The following is a 24284-nucleotide window of genomic DNA, read 5'->3' as shown; positions in this document are numbered from 1 at the left end:
AAGTGTTAATCAGTTCATACTAATTAATATTACTTTGTTTTGATCACTGTCAGACATATCACTATTAATGTATTTGGTGTGCATTAAAATATCCATTGAATCAACCTAGATTTGAAAACGTTTGTCATAATCAGAACCACATATTTAATTTGATTATATGACTGAACAAGCTATTCCCACTAAGGGACATATAGCAATTAAAAGGCTTTGTATCAAAGACGTGATATTTTGTTTAAATTCTCCACTTTCCAGACCAGTTTGTTCCTATTGGATGGAGTCAGTATCCTTTCTGCTGCCGTCACTGAAGGGAGTTCTGCTACAACTGTTATAGTCATCGGATACATTATACCCATCGAGATCTGCGAGGAGAACTAATGTAAAAACCAGGCTGGTTTGCTGTGTTATGTAAGGGAGATACCCAGTACCTGAAACAGGAAATACGCCGACTTCGCTTTTATCTGGGGAAGGAAAGACTGAAGGAACAAGAAAGTCCTGCCGTGGCGTTGCGACTTAACACATTCTTACATTTTTTTTGGTTAATGCATAGTAAGGTTGTCTTACCAATGACTCTGCTGGAATGAAAGTGATTTATTTGATTTCTGTTCGTCAAACAAGATACAGTTACGAGTAATGCTCGCAAAGGAGCTGTTTCTGTGTATTCCGACTGTCTGCATTCACATGATCTGAACTTGAAACTGGACCTGAAAGATAGCGAAGACTCAGTTGTGTTTTGATGCATGAACCTTCAGAAGCTAAGGAAGGGTTGATTCGTTTCACCCCATAAACTGTGCAGTGACTACGTTCGAAATACAGTAAATCGAGTTACATTGCGAGTTTCTGGGAAGGAAAGAGTCTTATGAGGAAGGACTATGTTGGTGAAGGAGTTCAGGATTTGCATGCCCCTGACAGTAGAGGAGGTAAGTATAGCTCCCGTGGTTTATTTTAATGGTGGGCTTTTTTTTATTTTCAAAGAAAAATGCATGTCCGAACTAAAATTTTATTCGATTTTCACGTCGTGTTTTTCTGGGAGAGGGTTGAATTTCTTTGATTCTTAACGAAGATTTGAGCACATTTATGATGGCTTTAAACGTTCCATTTGTTTCTGATGGCTTTAAACGTTCCATTTGTTTCTGATGGCTTTAAACGTTCCATTTGTTTCTGATTACACATGTATGTATTGTAAAGCATTGCTATCACACATAATGGAAATCATATGACTACGTTGTATGCATAAACCGCGGGGTTTACGTCCTGAACGCACTGGAAAGCTTTCTTCCCTTTCTGGCAAAACTACTGTTTAACAGTGCGTTCAATTGAAAAGAAGCCGATAAGTTGAAGAAAATTGGAAGTGCCTGCTGACGCGATTTAAGATACTGAGGGCGTGAGTGGGGAATCTACTGACACCAAAGGCTTTGTTTAGATTTCACTGTAGTTGCTTTCTCATCCTTCAGACATAACCACTGAATTCTTGCCATAAGGTGTGCACCTTTAATTGCACTGACTGACCTGCATTAAAAACGGAGTTATTTGTTATTGTGAGAAAAGTGTAGTAAACATAAATGTATAAATATGTTTTATCGTGGAGGACAATACATTCATCCATTCACAATTGTCACCAGATGGCGCTGAGGTGAAACTTTTTTTGTTTACTCTTGGTCTAAAACATTCAGAGCTTATTTAGAATTTAGAGTCAGGTTTATTGTCACATGTACTCAAGTACAGGGATACATGAGTACAGCGAAAAGTGCACAAAGTCGCCATTTCCGGCGCCATCTTAGGTACAAAATCTTAGGTATAAATTAGAAAAATGGACAAATAAAGTTTAAAAAAATCAGCATAACAGTCCTTTTAAAGCTGGTTACAAATATGCCAGCGAATGTGGAGACATTGCACATGCACTGCAAAGATTAGCAATAATCTTAATTTTATTTACCCCTTCCAAGTTTTTGAACAAAATAAATTTAAGAATTCTCATTAGAATTTGTAATTATTGAAGTCAAAATAATGGAACCGTAACAAATTGAGGAATGCCATCACTTCTTAAAAATGTTTTTTTGTTAAAGAACAAAGGGCATTTGGCTGCAACATATATTCAATGATTAATTCTTCGAAAAGTGTGACAGGTTCTTGCTAATCCCAGTAAAGAAATTAAAACAATGAACAAGGATTTATAAATAAAGAATTAACATACCAGAAGGTCCAAAGAAGAGTCGTATCAGACTTGAAATATTAATCCCATTTCTCTCCACAGATGCTTCCAGATGTGTCTATCTGTAGAATTTTCTGTATTTATTATTAAGGATTTATTTGATGTATGAGATTTAGGGAAAATATTAATGATGGATAGTTGAGATCTAATGATGTAGCATCTTAACATGTCATAATCTTTAAGTAATGCAAACAATGTTAAAGGTTTTAGTCATGAACAATTGACTTGGAAATATACTGCTGGTTGCTGGGTCAATTTCCCAGAATTCCCCTAACAGTATTGGGGGTCCACCAACAGCAGGTAGGCTGCAGCTGTTCAAAAAGGCAGCTCACAACCACTTTCTCAAGAACAACTATGGATGGGCAAAAAGTGCTGGGCAGCCAGCAATGCCCCCATCCTGCAAATTAATTTAAAAAATGAAGAACTTAGGAATTAGTAACTTGAAAAGCTTGTGAACAAAATAGTAATTAATAGTTTGACATTTTTTGTGTGCACTTTGTAAATGATTATACATAAAGTGGATTGAATGTGATATTGTTTAAAGGCAATATTTATCAGTTATTGTTGAAAGAAAACTGATAAATTTCCTCAAGTATCTTTCAAAAGGAATTACACAGAATATAGAACAGTATAGCACTGGAACAGGCTCTTTGACCAATGATGTTTTGCTGAACATGACGCCAAGTTAAACTAATCCCTTCTGCCTGCTCAATATCCATATCCCTTCATTTCTTGCTTATTCATGTGCTTATCTAAAAACCCCTTAAATGTCCCTATTGTATCCACCACCACTCTTGGCAGCACATTCTGGGCACCTACACTCCGTGGGGAAAACAACTTGCCCTCACATCTCCTCTGAACTTTGCCCATCTTACCTTAAATGCATGCCCTCTAGTATTAGACATTTCAACTCTGGTAAAAAGGTTCTGACTGTCATCCCTATTTAGGCATCTCATAATTATATAAACTCCTCAGCCTCTGCCACTCCAGAGTAATAAACCTAGTTTGTCCAGCTTCTCCTTTATAGCTCATACCCTCTAATCCAGGTAGCACTCCTATAAACTTCTTCTGCACCCTCTCCAAAGCCTCCCACATCTTTCCTGTAGTGTGGCAACCAGAATTTAATGCAATATTCTAAGTATGGCCTAACCAAACTTTTATGAAGCTGCAACATCATTTCCTTCTTTCTTTACCACCCTATTACTTGTGTAACCACTTTCGGGGAACTATAGACAAGAACCCTAAGATTCTTCTATACATAAATGCTGTTACGGGTTCTGACATTACCTGTATACTTTCACTTGACATTTGATGTCCCACAGTACAACACCTCACACTTACCTGGATTAAACTCCATCTGCCATTCCTCTACCCATATCTGTAACTGATCTCTATTCAGCTGTATTCTTTGACTGCCTTGAACACTATCCACAACTCCCCCGATATTTGTGTCATCTGCACACTTGCGAGCCCTCCGATCAATGTTTTCATTCAAGTCATTTATATGTATCACAAACAGTGGAGGTCCAGTACGAATCCCTGCAGAACACCAATAGTCACAGGCCTCCAGCTAGAAAAACACCATTGCGCCACTACTCTTTGTCTTCTATGGGCAAGACAATTCTGAATTTAAATGGCCAAGTCACCATGGATCCAATGCATCTTAGCCTTTCGACACGTGGGACCTTGTCGAAAGCCTTGTTTAAAATCCATGTAAACAGCACCTACTGCTATACCTTCATCAATCATCCTCATCGCCTCCATTAAAAAAAATCAAGTTAGTAGCCTGCTCTGCACAGAGCCATGCTGACTGTCCCTAATTAGGCCATGCTTTTCCATATGCATGGACATCCTATCCCTAAGATTCTTCTCCAATAGCTTTCCAACTAGATATGTGAGACATACTGGTTTATAATTCCCCTTCTTGAACAGAGGAACAATATTAGCTACTTGCCAGTCAACAGAGATCTCTCCAGTGGCAAGTGAGGATACAAAGAACTTGGTCAAGGCCCCAGCAATCTCCTCTCTTGCCTCTCTCAATAACCTAGAATAGATCCCATCAAGCCCTGGATCCTTATCCACCTTAATGCTCTTCAAGAGGCCTAACATTATTTATTTCACAACCTCAAAATACCCTATTAGCATGCCCACGTGACTCTCGCTATCCTCCATGTCCTTCTCCTTGGTGAATACCGATGCGAAGTACTCATTTAGAATCTTGTCCATATCCTTTGCCTCCAAGCACACATTCCCTCCATTATCCTTGAGTGAACCTACCCTCTTCCCTCGGTATCCTCTTGCTTTTAATATATGTATAAAATGCCTTGGGATTCTCTTTAACCCTACTCATCAAGGACATTTCATACCCCTCCTTGCTCGCCTAATTTCCTGCTTGAGTTTTTTCCTACTTTCTTGACGTTCCTCCTGGGCCCTGTTTGATTTTAGCTTTCTAATCTTTACATATGCTTCCTTTTTCTTTGTGACTAAATTCACAATCTGGAAAAGCACAGCAGGTCAACAATCAGCATTTCAGGCCGGAGCCTTCATTCCAGATGAAGGGCTCCACCCTGAAACATCAATTTTCCTGCTCCTCGGATGCTGCCTGACCTGCTGTGCCTTTCTAGCAACACACTGTCAACTCTGATCTGCAGACCTCACTGTCTCCTAAATTCACAATCTCCCTAGTCATCCATGGGTCCCATAATTTGCCATCCTTGTTCTTTATTCTAATAAGGAATTACTGGAATAAGGACTTATTCGTAGCTATCTGAAAACTGAAGGAGTTGTGATCACTGTTTCCAAAATTCTCTCCCACTGAAAGATCAGTCACCTGGCCAGGCTCATGAGCCAATTCAAGATCTAGTATGGCCCCTCCTCTAGTTGGACAAACCACATATTATTTCAAGAACCCCTTTTGGATGCATCTAACAAATTCTGCCCTGTCTAAGCTTCTTGCTATAAGGAAATCTCAGTCAATATTGGGGAAATTAAAGTCATCCACGATGACAACCCTATTGTTTTTGCATCTTTTCATATCTGTTCAATATCTCAGTGGCTGTTGGGGGGCCTATAGTAAAATCCTATCAGAATGATTGCACCTTTCTTATTTCTGAGCTCTACTCATGTTGCCTCATGATATGAAGGTGCTGGTGATGGACTGGGGTAGACAAAGTTAAAAAGCAAGTGACACCAGATTATAGTCCCAACACATTTATTTGGAAGTACAAGCTTTTGGAAATCTGCTCCTTTGTCAGGTAGCTAGCTACCTGCTGAAGGAACAGCACTCCGAAAGCCTGTACTTTCAAATAAACCTGTTGGGCCATAACCTGCTATCATATTGCCTCAGTGGATGAGCCCTCCAGTATGTCCTGTCTGAGTGCAACTGTGACATTCTCCCTAATTAGTAGTACAGCTCCTCCACCTCTATTATCTCCCTCTCTATCTTGGCTAAAGCATTGAAACGCTGGAATGTTGAGCAGTCAACCAGGTCTCTGAAATGGCCACAACATCACAGTCCCATTTACTCATCAGACTCTAAGCTCATCTGTATAACACTACTTGGATTGAAATAAACACACTTCACACTTCAGTCCATCAGCTTCATTGTGTTCATTAATTAATTGACCATACAAATATACAATGTTTTCCAAAGGTCTGCTTAGATGAAACCCTTTGTTGGCAGTGTGTAAATTGGCATATCAGGTCAAAAAGCCTTAGTGTGTGCACATGCTGAATTCCAGTTCCTGGTGGAGAGGACGTTATGCAGTTATGTTGGCAGTATTATGTGCTATCCTATTGCAACAAGATTATTTAATTGTCCAGCAGGTAAATTTGCTGAAATCCTTTGTAAAGCAGGCCCTAATTTACTGAGTATCTATGTATAATGAACATCAGGAGCCTCATGCTGTTTGATTCAGCACTCCATCACACAAGGTTAGATTGTTCGTTTGTTTTTTTTTGACATGTGGATTGCAGAACTGACTATGTATTTTCAGTCGGTGCTTACCATTTTTCCATTACCTAATCGTACTATTCTGCAATTCGTTTTGTATGTGCACCATTCTGCTGCAATCATTTCCTCCTCTGGATGTGTTTGCAGAGGGAAGAAAGGCTGTTTTGCCTTCATCTTGTGTTTTTGGTGGCTATCCTTAGCTACCAGAGATTATGTATATTAATGAAGGCACAACAACATGAGTGTATTCCGAAACTACTTTCAATTTTGATTTCAGCAGGGAAGCTGTCACTGAGTTGTGTTCTCTACTGAAACATGAGCTATAGATAGCATCTCGCTTGCTCACAGTTCAAGCACCACACTGAACTTTTAAACCGGATGCTTATTTGAAGTTAGCACAGGGAACATTTACCCAATCAGTTGGAATTCTATATAGCTGTTCATTAGGAAGGTGACTTGTTTGCTTGAGCAATATTTGCATCACATTCCCCATGGAGCAAAAGCTATAATTCAGAGGACACAGCAGTTCTCTCAGGTGCAGTTTCATTAGCACCCATGTACCTGTCAAGAGTACCTCAGTATAATCATGTGGAACATATATGAATTGCAAAGGATTTTGTTTGATTACTGGACCACCACAGCAGAAGACCACAAATGACTTTTAAGACATAGGGAGAGGCTGAACAGAGTGGGGCTGTTTACCCTGGAGCATCGGAAGCTGAGGGGTGACCTCATAGAGGTTTATAAAATTATGAAGTGCATGGATAGGATAAATAGACGAAGTCTTTTCCCTGAGGCAGGGGAGTCCAGAACTAGAGGCATAGGTTTAGGGTGAGAGGGGAAAGATATAAAAGAGACCTAAGGGCCAACTTTTTCATGCAGAGGGTGGTACATGTATGGAATGAGCTGCCAGAGGAAATGGTGGAGGCCGGTACAATTGCAACATTTAAAAGGCATTTGGATGGGTATATGAGTAGGAAGGGTTTAGAAGGATATGGGCCAAGTGCTGGAAGGTAAGACTAGACTGGGTTGGGATATCTGGTCGGCATGGACGGGTTGGACCGAAGGGTCTGTTTCCGTGCTGTACATCTCCATGACTCCATAACTCCATAACCGCAGTATCAGTACTGTAACTTGCAGGAGAGGGCAGACAAGTGTAAAGCTCTGTCAAGGAGAGTTTAGATGAGCCTTATCTTGTCAAGCCAGCATAATACTTTTCTATTCCCTCAGTGATTTCAGTGCCAGCTATTTGGAAGGCATGGTTAAAGTGGTGTAGGTTTAATAACATAAACTTTCCACAATTTTGTAAATATGTTGTATGATTTAAGCTGTTATTTTTCTTTTAATTTATGAATGAGTATATTGGGATTCATAGATTTGTACACTTACTGTGTTTTTAAAAAGTCTTTGAATTTTTATTCTAAGTGGATGAATTGCAAATATTTTCTTCCTGGAACTATTATACACCCAAGGTTCTTTTGTTAATAAACCTCTGTTAAAATCTAATCAAAATAATGTCAATCAAGCCAGGTTCCTGTCTGGGATCTGACTTGTCTGGGAATAACAATAGCTGGAATCATAGCAATTGCTGTATTTGATTTGGCTAACATATATAGTAAAAAATCAAAATTTTTATGGTTAGATATTCATAATGAAACAAACTTTTGGAATGTATTTGAATTATTAGTAAATGTTTTTGATGGCACTGAAGCCTTAAATCATATTATCTGCCCATCTGTACACTTTTGGCAAGGGATGGCATGTTCAGTAGGTATCCTAGATGTTTTCTGAAATAACTGCACAGAGGCCATTAGTCCATCACCAAGTCACCCTTTATTTATTTGTGCACAGTAAACTGTCTGTGACCAGCCAGCTATGTGTCAGTTGTTTGAACTGAGGATAGCCTAAATGCTGTTAATTTCTTTTCAGCAGCAGTAACACATTGACTGCGGCCAGCCAGCACAGAGTCAGTCCCCTAAACTGAGGAGATTCTAAATCTCCTGCCGAGATCATTATGTTCTTTTTTCTTCTGCTTCTTTTTCCCCCACACTACTGCCTAACTGCAGTACTGCTTATTTTTCCCCATCACCCATGTCGTGTGTGTATAGGTGTAGGACACAATGAAAAACAACAGGTGGACAAATCTTTATTCATCTTCCACCACCAGAAAGAAAGGAAACATCCAAGTGGCCAGTGACCAGCAATGCCCTTCTCATCAAAGAGCAATGCTGCGTGATCAAAAAAGTGAAGGGGAGGGCAAGGGATTCCCTGTTAATTTTTTTAACCCCCACACTACCATCTAACAACGTTAGTGCTTATATTTATCCCCAGCACCCATGTTGTGTGTGTGCAGGCGAGGCACAGTAAAAAACAACAGGTGTACAAACCTTTATTCATTTTCCACCACCAGGAAGAAAGGAAACAGTCAAGTGGCCAGTGACAAGCAATGCCCTTCTCAGGGCAATGCTGCATGATCAAAAAAGTGAAGAGGAGGGCAAGATTTCCCTGTTAATTTTTTTAAATTTTTATCCAGCTCCCTCAGAGCCAGCTCTCAAGAGTGAACAGAACCTCTGACCCTTCTGTTTATTTTTTATTTTTTTTCTTTCTTTTTATTCCCCCACACTATCGCCTAACTGCGGTAATACTTACTTTTCCCCCAGCACCCATGTGTGTGTGCAGGTGTGCGACACAGTGAAAAACAACAGGTGTACTAATCTTTATTCATTCTCCATCACCAGGAAGAAAGGAAACAGTCGAGTGGCTAGTGACAAGCAATGCCCTTCTCAGAGGGCAATGCTGCGTGATCAAAAATGTGAAGGGGAGGGCAAGGAATTCCCTGTTAATATTGGTCAACCAGATCCTGGCCTGGGTTAACAATCCTAATCAAGGACCTCATCGTCAACAAGATCCAACTGGTTCCAATCAACTATGATTTCCTAACTAAATGGTGCTGACACCAATTCCATTACCTCTACCATTACTCCATTTGAGAACACTGAGATGATCTTCAGTTTAGTCACTGGGTTGTACTGAGCTCCTTGGAGGATAAATTTTCTAAACCCTAAGGAAATTTGTTCCTTGTACTTGATTTTGAGTCCTGTTTTTGATTTTAAAAAGACTGAAAACAATATATAAGTCACATTTTCGCCGTTGTAATGTTTCGGAATAATTTTTTGGTCTTTGCATCTGGCAGAATGGATTGACAGCTTGTTATGCAACCTACCTGATGTTGCTATTCCATTTACATCCCAGAAGTCTCTAATCACGATAAGTTAAGAGCAAAAATCACATGAGACGTAATAGAAATCACTGAAATATGTGCCTGCAACTTGAAATTAGTATATTTAGGCAAGATTGAAAAATTAAACATCTATTCTAAGCATTTTAAAAATTAGAGGAAATGTACATAGTAACAAACATTCATTCAGAATCTGTTCGCTTCTTCTGTGATAAATTGTTTAGAGTATAAGTAAATTAAAGTCTTTTTTAATTCAAACTGGTTTCACAGATTTTTAAATAGCTACAGAAATACTTTCTAGTCAACCAATTACTTGTAAAATTAGAGGGCTGTGCAAAAAAAATGATGTTGCCTGCTATTTATTGCCTGCAACTAAGTGCTAGGAATCATAAATTAATACAAAAAACTGTTGGCGAAAATTTAGAGGTTTAAAAGGTGATGGTGCTAAATGGATAACAGCCAATTTATTTTAAGATCCTGTTAACAACTGACATCTCAGTTATACATTTGAAATAGGAATTAATAGGGTAAAGTTTTATTGCATTTAATGAAATGAAAATTGTGTTTAAAGTTGTACAAGTGACCCACTTTGCCAGATGTTTGGCCCTGTGATAAAGATGAACATTTACTCCAATCTATCCATGTTGGACATATTAACAACATATTCCAAATGAGATGCTGCACTATTCATGTTTCTCCATTTTATAACATGAAATGATTTAGTAAATTTCACAACATATATTTGCAAACCACAAGGCATTCTTTAGGAAACCAACATAATTGTGAGATCAATGTTTTCATTCTTGACTGTCTGAAGCGTAATATTTAGTTGCCAGAGTTGGATGGTGTGAATCCAAGTGGAATCCAAATCTCAAGTATTATTCTAACATTTGCACTAGCTCGGAAGTGTAGATGCAGTGAAAATCAAAATAGTGGCTAAATTCAGATTCAAAAAGTGTGGCACTAGAAAAGCACAGCAGGTCAGGCAACATCTGAAGAGCAGGAGAGTCGTTGTTTTGGGCATAAGCCCTTCATCAGAATGGGTGTTGGGGGTGGGGCTAGCGGGGAAGGTAGCTTGGTTGGTAATAGATAGATGAAGGTGAGGGGAGATGGTAATAGGTCAAAGCAGAGGGTGGAGCAGATAGGTGGGAAGGAAGTTGGGGTCCTACCTGTCCATCTGCCGTCCCACCTATCCGCTCCAGTCTCTGCTCCAACCTATCACTATCACCCCACGACCTTCATCTACCAATTGCCTTATTAGCTACCTTCCCTCCCACCCCATCCCCTTCCCATTTATCTCTCAGCCTCCCTGCCCACAGCCCCCACCCCCACATTCCTGATAAAGGGCTTATTCCTGAAACATCAACTCTCCTGCTCCTCGGATGCGCCCTGACCTGCTTTGCTTTTACAGGGTCAGACATTTTGACTCATCTCTAGCATCTGCAGTCCTCACTTTCTCCTACCTAAATTTAGATTGTCTGCTATGATAAACATAATTCATTAATCCATTTATGAATTCAGAAGAATTATTACTCAATACACAATGTTATGATTCATGTGACAGCTTAAAAGATCAACGACTCTATAAAATTAGAAATTGCTAAACAAGCTGTGGGCTCTCAGTGAAATGATCGGAGATAAATCTGTGTAGGAACAAAGCTTTAATTTTTTATATACAAATATATTTTAAAGATTTACTTCACACAATCTAAAGTAATGTTGCGATCGTACCAGCCTAGTTACCCTATCCATGCCCCTCATAATTTTGTAAACCTCTATAAGGTCACCCCTCTGCCTCCGACGCTCCAGGGAAAACAGCCCCAGCCTGTTCAGCCTCTCCCCATAGCTCAGATTCTCCAACCCTGGCAACATCCTTGTAAATCTTTTCTGAACCCTTTCAAGTTTCACAACACCTTTCCGATAGGAAGGAGAATCAAGATAGAACCCACTCTACTCACTACTGCAGATTCTCTGTAGGCCACACTTAAAACAACGATTAACTTTTCTGATTCTGTGCTGTGAACTTCACCCAACAGTTCCTCCAAGGTGAGTTGTGAATTTCACTGTTTGTTAATTTTTCCCAGATGCACTCCGATGTCCAACAATACATGAATTCAAACAGCAAAGGCAATAACTGTGCAGGTTCGCTCTTTCTTTCTTTCTTTCTTTTTTTTCTTTTCATTTCTCTCTCTCTCTCCTGCAGTGACCTCTGCATGTGCTTCCTTTGTCTGTTCTTCTCCCTTTTAAAACTGCTGTTGTTTTGACTTTTTGTTCCCAAAGTCCCAAATAAATGCAACAGCATATGAAACAGTAATTGCTGCTCCCGGAATTCGAGGAAACCCCTCCAGCGCCTAAAGTACCTCAAAAAAGGTTACAGCCAGAAATTTTTCCTGTCCTCCATCATGGATTACCCAGCATTCTTAATTAATTGAATTGATAAAATTAATTGAACCGTATTCCACCAGTATTTCAAACCCATCTCCCCAGGACATTAACCTGAATATTAATCAGTGACTGGTAATCAAGTTTCTGTATATCCAGTAAAGGGCTCTGCAAAAGAGTACTTGAGGAATGTAAAATATTGTTCGTACAGGGATCTGTTAGCTCAATTGGCAGGATGGTTGATTTGTGATGCAGAATTAGCCATCAGTGTGTGCTCCATTCCTGCACCACCTGATGGTCTGGTAATCATGAAGGACTCTCCTTCTTAACCTCTTCCATTGCCTGAGGCATGGTTACCATTCGGATAAACCCACCAGCAGTTGAGCGTCTCTAATAAAAGAACAGCTCTATAATCTGGTAAGACTTTGGTCAACTTTACCTTTTTCATACATAGGCAGTAATTTTTAAGTTACAGTAGACATCAATAGATTGTTGAATGACAGAAAATCTGTCTACTATCTTGGTATGAAACAAAACTATCCTAATGACTATACTGTTATGGTCTAATTGGTGGTACTATTGGACAAGTCAGATTCCAGTATGAAAATCAGTTTGATCGATCATTTATTTTAGTTAACATGGCTGTTATTCACTGCATCATAGCCATATGAGGCTGCAGAGGTTCATTTGCAAAACAAAAGGAATCAGTTTATTACACAAACTACAATAGTAAAAGAAGTCAAATTATCTACGTGTAAAACACAGTTTGAAAGATCTTAAAAAGCACTAAGCAAAATAAAGTCCCATTTTTTTCCTAAAACTATCAATTTTTTGTAGACTCAAATCTGGAGAAATTACCTCTATATCAAATCTTTAAATTTGACTTAACTGATTTTTTCCTAATTCTTTCCTGTAATCTGAAGCCTTTTCATGTGAATGTTTCTGAAATTGAGAGCTTTGACTTTCTCAGCTTCAAATGACATGTAGATTTCCAATCAAATATTCCTGGTCTGGAAGTGGAAAAACAACTTTTCTATTGAGGTAATTCTGCTTTTTCTGAACTGCTTTCACTGCAGCAAACAGAGATTCCTGAATTTGTTAGGAGAATAGATAGTGAGAAGCTATCTTGTTCACAGCCACATGTCTTTCAGTCACCTGCGAAACAGTTATAGTTGCTTGTCGGTAGAGGGCTTTTGTCATCAATGATTCATCAATAACTAGCCATAAGTCTCCAGACCAATCAGCCACTTGAATCTCCACTTGAACCATCAACTGTATAAATGGTACTTGGGGTGCAGTAATCCATTAGCAATTTTTCATTTTTAAAGCCGTTCGTTTCCCATTCCAGTCCACCATCAAAAACGGAGGGACATCATTACCTCTGAATTGTTGTAGTTTTCCTGAAAGAAAGAGAAACAACTTCTTTTTAAAATGTTAAATGAGTCAAGAATGAAATGAGGTGGTGCTGATGGAAAGGGAGATCAACAGTATGTGTATGTCAGCACATGACATGGATTGTGAATCTCAGTATGCAATGAGAACAGTTGTCTGAGGAGTGTTGTACAGCATGGAGATACCAGTAATCCAGGTGGATTTGAAATGCTGAGGATAAAACTTCATTTGGAATGGCCAAGTGGTATTATCACTAGACTATTAATCTAGAAACTCAGCTAATGTTCTAGGGACCTGGATTCAAATCCCACCATGGCAGATGCTGGAAATTGAATTCAACTTAAAAATTCTGGAACTAAGATTCTGCTGATGACTGAGACCATTATTCGTTGTTGGAAAAGCTTATTTGATTCACTAATGTCCTTCAGGGAAGGAAATCTTGATCCTTACCTGGTCTGGCCTAGATGCAACTCCAGACCCACAGAAATGGCCCTGCAAGTCACTCAGTTGTAACAATCACTCCAAAGTCTCAACAAAGAAATGAAACTGGACAGACCACCTGGTATCAATCAAGGCACTATAAATGACAATGGCAGAAACATCTCTGTTGCCCCTGCAAAGTATTCCCAACTAACATCTGTGACGAGTGCCAAATTTGGGAGAGATGTCTTGCAGACTAGTGAACAAACAGTCTGATGTAGTCATATTCAAGGAATCATACCTTTAGAGACAATGACCCAGATGCCACCATAACCATCCCGAGATATACCCTGTCTCATTGGCAAGACCAACCCAGCAGAGATAGTGATGCAGTGGTATACATTTGGGAAGAAGTTGCCCTGAGAGTGCTCAAAGTTGACTCCAGACCCCATGAAGTGTAATAACCTCAGGTTAAATATGGGTAAAGAAATCTCCTGCTGATTACTTTGTTACATCCTCCCTCAGCTGATGGAATCAGTTCTCCTCCATATTGAATAACACTTGGGGAAAGCACTGAGTGTGGCAAGGGTGCAAAACATGCTCTGGGTGGAGGATTTCAGTGTTCACCACCAAGAATGGCTTGGCAACTGATCGAGCTGGTCACATCTAAAGGACATACCCACTAAAGTGGGTCTGTGGCAGGTGGTGAAAGAAGGAATAAGAGGGAAAAGCATACTTGACCACCTCCTTACCAATTTGCTAGCAGCAAATGCATTTGTCCATGTCAGTGCAGTGTTTGAGTACTGATACTGTCTTCTGGCAACAAAGTCAACAATAACTGTCAAACCAGGAGATCAATCCTGGTTCAATGGAGAGTTTTCCAGCACCACACTCTTCGACTCTGATCTCCAGCGTCAGAAAGCAATGTTGACTTTCTCCCAGTACTATCTATGAGATGCACTGAAGAAATTAACCAAAGATCCTTGACTGAACCATACAAATCCACAACTACTTCCATTTAGAAGGACAAGGGCAACAGAAGAATGTGAACATTATTACGTTCATGTTCCTTCAAACCACGATCCATCCTGTTCTGAAATATCCTGTTCCTTCGCTGTTGCTGGGTCAAGATCCTGGAATTCCCTCCCTGAGGGTCTACCTCCAGTACATGGACTGCAGTGGTTCGAGAAGGCAGCTTACCACCATCTTTTCCAAAGGCATCTAGAGGTGATCAATAAATGCTGGCCAGCCAGTGATGCCTATGTCCAACAAATGAATTTAAAACCAATCCGTGTGAGATATGCCTGAGCTGGAGTCAGTCACTGGAAGCTGAAATAACTCCACAGAGGCCATTGTCCTGTTACTAACTCATTCTCTATTTACACGTGATGAGTCCTTCTTGACACTGATACAGCTCTGAGTGAACATGATGTCTGAGTCTTCCTCTTATCTGTCAACCAGGGCTCGCTGATTGGGGTTGTTAGTCTAGTTCAATCAGGGAATTCATATTATGTGACATCCACCTGGCTGATCTTGTTGCAGATGCAAGTTTTGGCATATACCTTGTCATGGTTAGAAAACAAAAGTAATGTTAGTGAGCAAGAAGAAAGATTAAAACAGAAATCCCGTCAGTGAGAGGAGCAGAGCTGCATCAAGGTGGACCTACCTGGAAGAGATTGGCAGTGAATACAATACCAACATTAATGCAAAGTACTTTCTGTATTGAAGGTCTAAAACAAAAACAGAAATGGCTGTATAAACTCAGCAAATTTGACAATATCTATGGAGAGAAAACAGAGTTATTGTTTTGAGTCCAGTGACCCCTTTTTTATTTGGGAGCTCGCCAAAAATCCCTCTAATGTTTCAGCAGCAGATTTTGATTACCTATGAACATTTCGAACTATTCAGGTGTCCAAGGTAGACTGTCTTTTTGGAGTTCTGTTGTTGGATGTCAAAGCTTGAGTGTAACCTGCAAAATGTTGCAATTTTAATTGCTCAAAAAACTATTAAGGAACAATGTTGTTCTTTTCAAGATATCAGGAACATAGCCGTCGGATTTGAAATGTTGACATAGCTAGATTTTTAGTTCTCTTCCGTGCATGTTGAAGCCTGTGAAAGTGGCAGCAAGAGGAGGAAAAATTAAAACAACGCATGGAAGGAGCCCAGCAGATCTTCGGAATATCACTTTTATAAGAGGTTTGAGATTTTTTTAAAAAACACGTTTTAAATGTTCAGTACATTTCTATGTTGAAGCATTTTTTATTTTGTTTAATTTGAGTACAATTATTTTTTTTCCCCATCTGTGCAACTGCCACTTCAATAAATGAAGAATCTCTCATTATTTTAACTTAAATATATCGGTCTTAAATCATCTTACTTTATATTTTAAGTCATGCAATTTTAAAGCCTGTTTTAAAGGTTGTGATTTAATTATTTACTGTAGAGACATCATAGGTATTCCAAAATTTAGCATTAAGGGGTGATTAGGAGTTATTGATTCAAAAACCTCAGTCTCTCCTATTTAGATGAGTGCTTCGGAAGAGTTCTGTAATCTCCTCTCCATGTGGCAAAACAGACTGAACTGCTCCTCTTTTAAACACTGATAGCTGCACACTTTCTTTCACCTGTGTTTTGAAGACACTTTACATTTCCTATCCCTTGAAGGGCTAAAGTTTTGAAGAATTGTCCGAAATTGATTTCAGGTTTTGTGGAACAGTCTGGGGTGATTTCTTTAAAAGCAGACATTGAAAGTTCACTGTGGTTATTGGAGATTTTTTTGAGTAAGTGTTTGTATAAATCACATGGCTGATGATAACTGCTTGCTTTGCTGCAGACCCTGGTGGAAATGGAGTGATTCTTGTTTGTTTCAGTTGGAGGAAAGCCTGCATAGTACAAGCAGAGTTGGGGAATATCTTGCAAAAAATTAGCTGCCCAGCTGTTCTCTCTTATTTCTCAAAAGAAAAATCTATTTTTGAGTTCAGAGTGAAATCTGTTTGTTCTTTTGAAAGTGATTGAGGAAATATCTCAAGCTTGTATTTCCTAAACAAGTTATATCTGCAACAACTCACAGATGACCATGTCTGATTGATGACTTTACTGCATCTGCCAGAACATCTGAGCAAGAGATTGGAGAGCATTCTAAACATTTTTCTTTTTCTGAAGGATAACTCATTTGCCAAAATGATTTTGCAGAAAACTCTGCATGGGAATCTGTCCTTTGTTCCTGAAGGTTGTATATATTTGCCTATGCATTATGGAGATATTTAGAGAGTAAGCATTTGTGCTTCTATATTACAGATGTGTGTGTTAACCAGTTATTGCACCTTGATTGAATAAGTTCTGCTTTGATAATGAACTAATAAGTGTGTTTGTTAAGAAACCCGGTTAATCTTGTTGTTTAAAACCTGATGCTTAATTGGTCATGTGCTAACTGGTAGTAGTATTTTTAGTTTATTTTGACTCATGAAATGATGGCTCACTCCTCCAGCCTTGACCATGACATATTCACTGCATCAGCATCTCACCACCATCACCTCATTGTCTCTCTATTGCAGGCATTCTCCTAATTGCTGGAGAACGCCAAAGGGCTCCCAGTAGTGACTTCATAACTAATGAAACTTGACAGCTGACAGGTCTGTTAGTTTGTCGACAAACAATGATTATGTTGGTGTGATACCATCTAAATTTAGCAGGACTTCTGAATCCCAAGATTCTGCACACTACCCTTTCTTGTCATCTTCACTCCCACTCTGCCCATATTGAGGTTTGTTAGCCCTAACTTGGATGTTTGACCAATACTGGAATGTATTTTTCAGAAATGAGTGTCTGTACAGATACTTTACTTGCTTCTATGATTTACATCTGCATTTGTTTTAAGCGCAGGCTTAACTTTTTTCAAATAAAATAATAAATGGAGTGACAGTCAGTAGCACATAGATTTTAGTACATTTTTGTAGTAGTATTAGCAGTTTGCAAGCATAACCAGTAATATGCAGCCCCTGAGGATGATTAGGTGATAAATTCTATTACATTGTGAACACCATTTTAGAAATTATTACTTTAATCTTAAAAGTATTGATCTGTGACACCTCTTATCATCTCTGTGAAATTATATAGCCAAATTGAATTGAATCGTTTCTGCGAAGAAGGCATTCCTACATATTGATCTACTTTATTTCCTTATGCTGAAAATTAGCCTGCAAAGTGAGACACTGATTGTTGGTTTTGCTGTTCCTGTTTGTCTTCAAGTCATTTTTCTCTTATCAAATATTTAGAGAAATGGCTAATTGAGAGGTATTTGCATAAACTAATCTTCAAATAAAGTATCAGAGCACACATTACAGACCACATATCTCTACTGAGATTACAGTCTGAGTTGCAGAGTCAGTAAGTGACCAGAGTTAGGAAAATAGAGGAGAAAAGATTTGTTGGAAAATAGTGATTGTCTATTTTCCTTGGTACTTAACAAAGTAGCATTAGCAGGAGTGTGGATACAGGTTTGACTCACTCAGATGCCCTAAAGGTTTTTGTGGGGTGAAAGGAAGTGATAAGGGATAAAATGGAGAAACATATCCAAAAAACATGTTATGTTTTGTTCATTTTGGGCACAGTAGTATTTAAATACTGTAAAAGAGTGTAAACATTTGTTTTTTTTTCTTTCCTGTATAAATCAGGTAAGAGCATTTCTGTGTTTTGAACTTAATATCTTGAGTTCTGTGAAGCAAAAGCAAAAATAAAAACTCAGCAGAATCTGAAGAAGGGTCACTGGAACAAAAATGTTAACTCTGTTTTCTCTCCACACATACTGCCAGACCTGAGTTTTTCCAGCAATTTCTGTTTTTGCGAATTTTGTGAAGATTTGTAGTTCCGGTTGTAAGTTTGCTCACTGAGCTGGAAGGTTTGTTCTCAGGCGTCTCATCACTATGCTAGGTATCATAGTGATAGTGCTAGGTTGAAGCATTGGTGTTCTGCCCCGCTTTCTATTTATGTTGAGGTGGGTGATATTACTTCTAGTTCTTTTTGTGAGAGGTTGGTCAAAGGGGTGCAGATTGATATGTTTGTTAATGGAGTTCCGGTTTGAATGCCAGGCCTTGAGGAATTCCCGTGTGTGTCTTTGTTTAGCCTATCCAAGGATGGATGCATTCTCCCAATTGAACTGGTGTCCCTCATCGTCTGTGTGTAAAGATACAAGTGATAGTTGGCCGTGTCTTTTGGTGGCTAGTTGCTGCTCATATATCCTCGTGGCTAGTTTGCTGCCAGTCTGTCTGATGTAGGGTATTTTGTATTTGACGTTCGATCTGCTAGTTGTTTGTGCAAGGCCTTTAGATTCATCAAGAGCTGTTTCAGTGTGTTGGTAGGTTTGTGAGTTACCATTGATGCCTAGAGCCCGGGATAGTCTGGTTGAGATCTCCGAGGTGACTTTGATGTATGGTAGTGTGGCTAGAGTCTCTGGATGTTTTGTGTCTTCTTGTTTAGGTTTGTTGAGTAAGAATCGTTGGACTCTGCTTATTGGGTACCCATTGTTCTTGAATACATTGGAGTAGTGTTTTTCTTCTAGATTAGAATGGTGCTGGAAAAGCACAGCAGGTCAGGCAGCATCTGAGGAGCAGGAAAATCGAATTTTCGTTCAAAACCCTTCAGCAGGAATTAGTTTCTAGGTCCTCCAGTATGTTGTGGCTTGTTTGAAATAACTGATGCAGCTCTGTTTGTGGGTTGATTGCACCTGTAGTTGAGTATCTGGGACAGGCTAAACAAAGACACGCACGGAAATTCCTAGTGGCCTGGCATTCAAACCGGAACTCCATCAACAAACACATTGATTTGTATCCCATTTACCAAACTCTTGGAAAAAGAACCAGAAGTGATATCACCCACCACAACAGACCAAGACACATAAATAGAAAGCAGGATAGAACACCAACTGAGGCTCACTGATAATGTTATCTAGCATGGTGATGAATTGTCTGAGACCAACCCTTCCAATTCAGCGAGCAAACTTACAACCTGATTTCTGTTTTTATTTCTTATTTCCAGCATCCAGAGTTCTTGAGGTTTTTTTTTTAACTTTAGCTCAAACTCTCAGTGCTAAGTGGTCATTAACTTTGATATGCAATTCCATATTTATTTTGTTATTTCCTGATTCACATAAAGTTTTACATTCTCTTTCCCACCATCTTTTCACTTTTGACCCCTTCTCTTCTGGAGGTAATGACCCTTGAGTATTAATCAGCATATTGATACCTTCGCCAAGGAGTCAGTCGGAGTGTGAGATAGCATTAGAGTCATAGAGTCGTACAGCACGGAAACCGACACTTTGGTCCAACTCACCCATGCCAAAGTAAATCTAGTCCCATTTGCCAACATTTGGCCCATATCCCTCTAAACCGTTCCTATTCATGTACCCATCCAGATACCTTTTAAATGTTGTAATTGTACCAGCCTCCAGCACTTCCTCTGGCAGCTTTCCACACATGCACCACTCTCGGCATGAAAATGTTATTAATGCAGACCATTTGATGTCACAATTGAGTTTGATTTCACCCAGTGTATGTTCCAAGGGGAGTTGTTAAATTGAAATGTACTTATTTTAGAAAGAAAGTTACATGCATTTCTACAATAAGGTGAAAGTACTTAACCATCATGTCCTCAGTAGTTATATCTATTGCTCATTTTTCTTTAGTTATCAAAAATGAGATTAGCCACATCTGGGAGCAAAATGAGAGGGATGGCCAAGAACCTTTAGCAGCTACATTGAACTTCAGGCTAAATTGCTGCAAAACTGATTCTTGCTCTTTCTCTACTTTTCTCTTGAGACAAAGCTTTGATTATTTCTGGTGAGTTGCCACAGGATATAAAGTGAATTCTTTTTCGTTATTCAGGTTATTTGGACCAACATTTACTGCCCATCATTAATTTTCCTTGAGAAGTGGAGCTGAGTTACCTTCTTGAACTGTTATTGTCCATTTGGTAAAGATACACATGCCCATAGTCCCCCTGGGGAGTGTGGTCCAGGATTTGAACCAGCAAGAGTGAAGAAACAGTAATTTATGTCCAAGTTAGGCTAGTGAGTGGCTGGAGGGGCATCTGACAGTGTTCCCGTGTATCTGCACCTCTTGTCTTTTTAGGCAGTAGTGATTGTGTGTTTAGAAGCTGCTGTCTCAGAACCTTGGTGAATTTTGCAGTGCATCTTCCAGATGGCACATTACCTTTGCTTCTTTTTTTTTAGATTAGATTAGATTAGATTACTTACAGTGTGGAAACAGGCCCTTCGGCCCAACAAGTCCACACCGCCCCGCCGAAGCGTAACCCACCCATACCCCTACATCTACATCTACCCCTTACCTAACGCTACGGGCAATTTAGCATGGCCAATTCACCTGACCTGCACATCTTTGGACTGTGGGAGGAAACCGGACCACCCGGAGGAAACCCACGCAGACACGGGGAGAACGTGCAAACTCCACACAGTCAGTCGCCTGAGCTGGGAATTGAACCCAGGTCTCCGGCACTGTGAGGCAGCAGTGCTAACCACTGTGCCACCGTGCCGCCTTCTGTGTGCCAGTGATTGAGAGAGTGAATGTTTGTGAATGTGGTGCCAAACAAACAAGCTGCATTGTCTTGGAAGGTGTCAAGCTTCTTGATGTTGGAGCTGCACTTATCCAGACAAGTGGGGAGTATTCCACTATTCTCTTGGCCTACCCATGGCCACAGTATTTATGTAGCTAGTGCAGTTCAGTTTCTAGTTAATGGTAATTTTCAAGATGTTGATAGTGGAGGAATTCACTGATGGTAATGTTATTTAAATGTTAAGGAGTGATGATTAGATTCTGTCTTGTTGGAGATAGTCATTGTTTGCCATTTGTGTGGTGCAAATATTTCTTGCCACTTGTAAGGCCAAACCTGGATATTGTCCAGATCTTGCTGCATTTCAGTATGGATTGCATGAACAGCATTTTGAGGAGCCATGAATAGATCTGAACATTGGGCAGTCATCAACAAATATCCCCACTTCTGCCTTTATAATAGAGGGAAGGTCATTGATGAAGCAACTGAAGATGTTTAGCACACTGGGGAACCTCTGCAGTAATGTTCTAGAGCTGAAGTCACCAACCTCCAACAATCACTCCTATCTTTCTTTGTGCAGTGCATAACTCTAAGCAGCAGAGTGTTTCTCTCTGGATCCTATTCTAGTTCTGTTAGGACTCCTTGATACCACACTTGGTCAAATGCAAATTTTTTGTCAAGGGCAGTCACTCTCACTTCCTCTCTCGAGTTCAGCTCTATTGTTCATGTTTGAATCAAGCTGTAATATGCTCATGAGTTGAGTAACCCTGGTGGAAACCAAACTGGGTGCCATCATGTAGGTTATTGCTAAGCAAGTGATGCTTGGTTGCACTGTTGGTTGAGAGAAGACTGATAGGACACTCGTTTAATTAGGTCATTAATGTGAAAATATAGCTCTACCTTGAGCATGCAGAAGGGTTAGCAAGAGTTTAAATGTGATAGACTAAAATGAGGAACTGGTATGCAGGCAGAAACTAGAAAACAAAGGCCACAGCTATAACCACACATGATAAAATTATCTAACATACTGCTGCAGACCATACAAATGATCAGATAAAGAAGTAGCTTGACCAGATAATCTGCACAGTTAATTCATAAAAAGAACATGATCAAAAACACGAATAGGGATACAAAAGAAGGGCTGATGGTATAAAAGAGGAAGGTATTAGAATAGTGGTAGCAAGGTCCTAGAATTAGCACTCTTAAGAAGGACTACCCTGAATTGGGGACTCAGAAGACAACACAAATCTATGAACAACTCTTGACCATGGCCCTGAGGGATCTAGAGAACAGGAATATTCTGTTTAGATTAGATTACTTAGTGTGCAAACAGGCCCTTCAGCCCAACAAGTCCACACCGACCCGCCAAAGCGCAACCCACCCAGCCCCACTCCCCTACATTTACCCCTTCACCTAACACTACGGGCAATTTAGCATGGTCAATTCACCTAACTTGCACATTTTTGGACTGTGGGAGGAAACCGGAGCACCCGGAGGAAACCCACGCAGACACTGGGAGAATGTGCAAACTCCACATAGTCAGTCGCCTGAGGCAAGAATTGAACCTGGGTCTCTGGCGCTGTGAGGCAGCAGTGCTAACCACTGTGCCACCATGCCGCCCCTGAACATCTCTGATTTTTTACTGGTAATATTCTGTATAAGAAGTAAAATTTGAACATTAGTGATACTAATAAATAATGTTGAAGAATTGAGCCTCTGAATATTTATTTGATTATTGCCATTTCACCTTGTGTAAATAAATATTGGTAAAAAAGCACAACATTGTCCATATACATTTGACCATTTTGTGGACAGGACATACCTGGGCAATTTCTCTCCACATTGCTGAGTAGTTGGCAGTGTTGTAGTTGTACTGGAACAATTTTGTTCGAGGCATGGCAAGTTCTGGAGCATGTCATCATTAATATTGCCAAAATATTACCAGAGCCTGTTGCCTTTACAAAGTCCAGTGTCTTCAGTTGTTTCTTGATAACTGTGTGGATAGAATTGGTTGATGGGCAACCTCTGTGAAGCTGAGATGAAATATCTCTTTGACATTTCTGGCTGAAGATTGTTGCAAATCCTTCACTTCTCTTGCACTGATATGCTTGTCTCCCTTATCATTTAAGGATGGGGATATTGGTGGATCCTGCTCCTCCCAATGCATTGTTTAATTGTCCACTGCATTTACGACTGGATGTGGCAGGCCTATAGAGCTTCAATTTGATTTATTGATGGTGGGATGCTTAGCCCATACTCAGACCAATGTTATGAAAGCTCAGTTGAGGAATATGTCTAATCTAAGGTATGGAAATATATGGAATGAGCCATTCTAACTATTTGATCCAAGAGGTGCAGGCAATTTAAACATAATCTGTGGCAAAGAAAAATAGCAGTTTTTGTTTGCTGAACTTAGTCTACTAAAATGTGTGGTTTTAAAGTTTTTTTTGGGATGTACCTTTAATTGAAAACTGTGACTGACCAGGGAAATAGAGCAGGACGCAAAATTCTCTCCTTCCCTCTCACCACACCAACCCCCCCCCCCCGCCCCCAAAGAAAAGGGTTTTTGATTGGCTTTTGGAGACCACTTTTTTGTGTTCAGGAGCTTATTTTTCTTTCTTGCTTAGTTGTTTATCTAACACATTTATTTAGCCTTTGTTTGACTCATGCATAGTGAAGATTCTTTCGTTTAAACTCTGATATTATGGTTACCATCTTTCAATAAATAACTGGATTTTGGATTTCTTTAAAAACAAATTCTGTCCTCAACTAGAACATGAGGTATTGCAAATTCTTTAAAAAATTCTGTCTAAGGGAGTTGATGCTTCATTTTTTGTTCAAAATTGAACTGCAATATAGCTCTAATAACTAAGATAAATAATACCCACATTATATGGATAATATCAGAATCAAAAGTATGGTGTTGGAATAGCAAAGCAGGTCAGGCACATCCAAGGAGCTGGAGAGTCAACGTTTTGAGCATGAGCTCTTCATCCTGCTTCTTGGATGCTGCCTGACCTGCTGTGCTTTTCCAGCACCACACGTTTAGACTCTGATCTCCAGCATCTGCAGTCCTCACTTTCTCCTAACATCAGAACCAGTCAACGACAGAGCTTAAATAGATCAAA

The 24284-nt window shown here is 39.6% G+C and overlaps 1 protein-coding gene across 1 annotated transcript in view; it reads left to right on the top strand.

The window, feature by feature from the left end:
* The window catches only part of LOC140464117 (cytoplasmic phosphatidylinositol transfer protein 1-like), a 300622-nt gene that overhangs the window by 14385 nt on the left and 261953 nt on the right, over positions 1–24284 (top strand). The window contains exon 2 of the mRNA XM_072558863.1: positions 253–917. Coding sequence (XP_072414964.1) covers positions 870–917 — 48 coding nt within the window. The 5' untranslated portion in view covers positions 253–869. The remainder of the gene's footprint in view (positions 1–252; positions 918–24284) is intronic.

The sequence above is a fragment of the Chiloscyllium punctatum genome, chromosome 39 (assembly GCF_047496795.1).
Source record: "Chiloscyllium punctatum isolate Juve2018m chromosome 39, sChiPun1.3, whole genome shotgun sequence".
NCBI lineage: Eukaryota > Metazoa > Chordata > Chondrichthyes > Orectolobiformes > Hemiscylliidae > Chiloscyllium > Chiloscyllium punctatum.
This window is presented reverse-complemented; position numbering and strand designations above follow the sequence as displayed.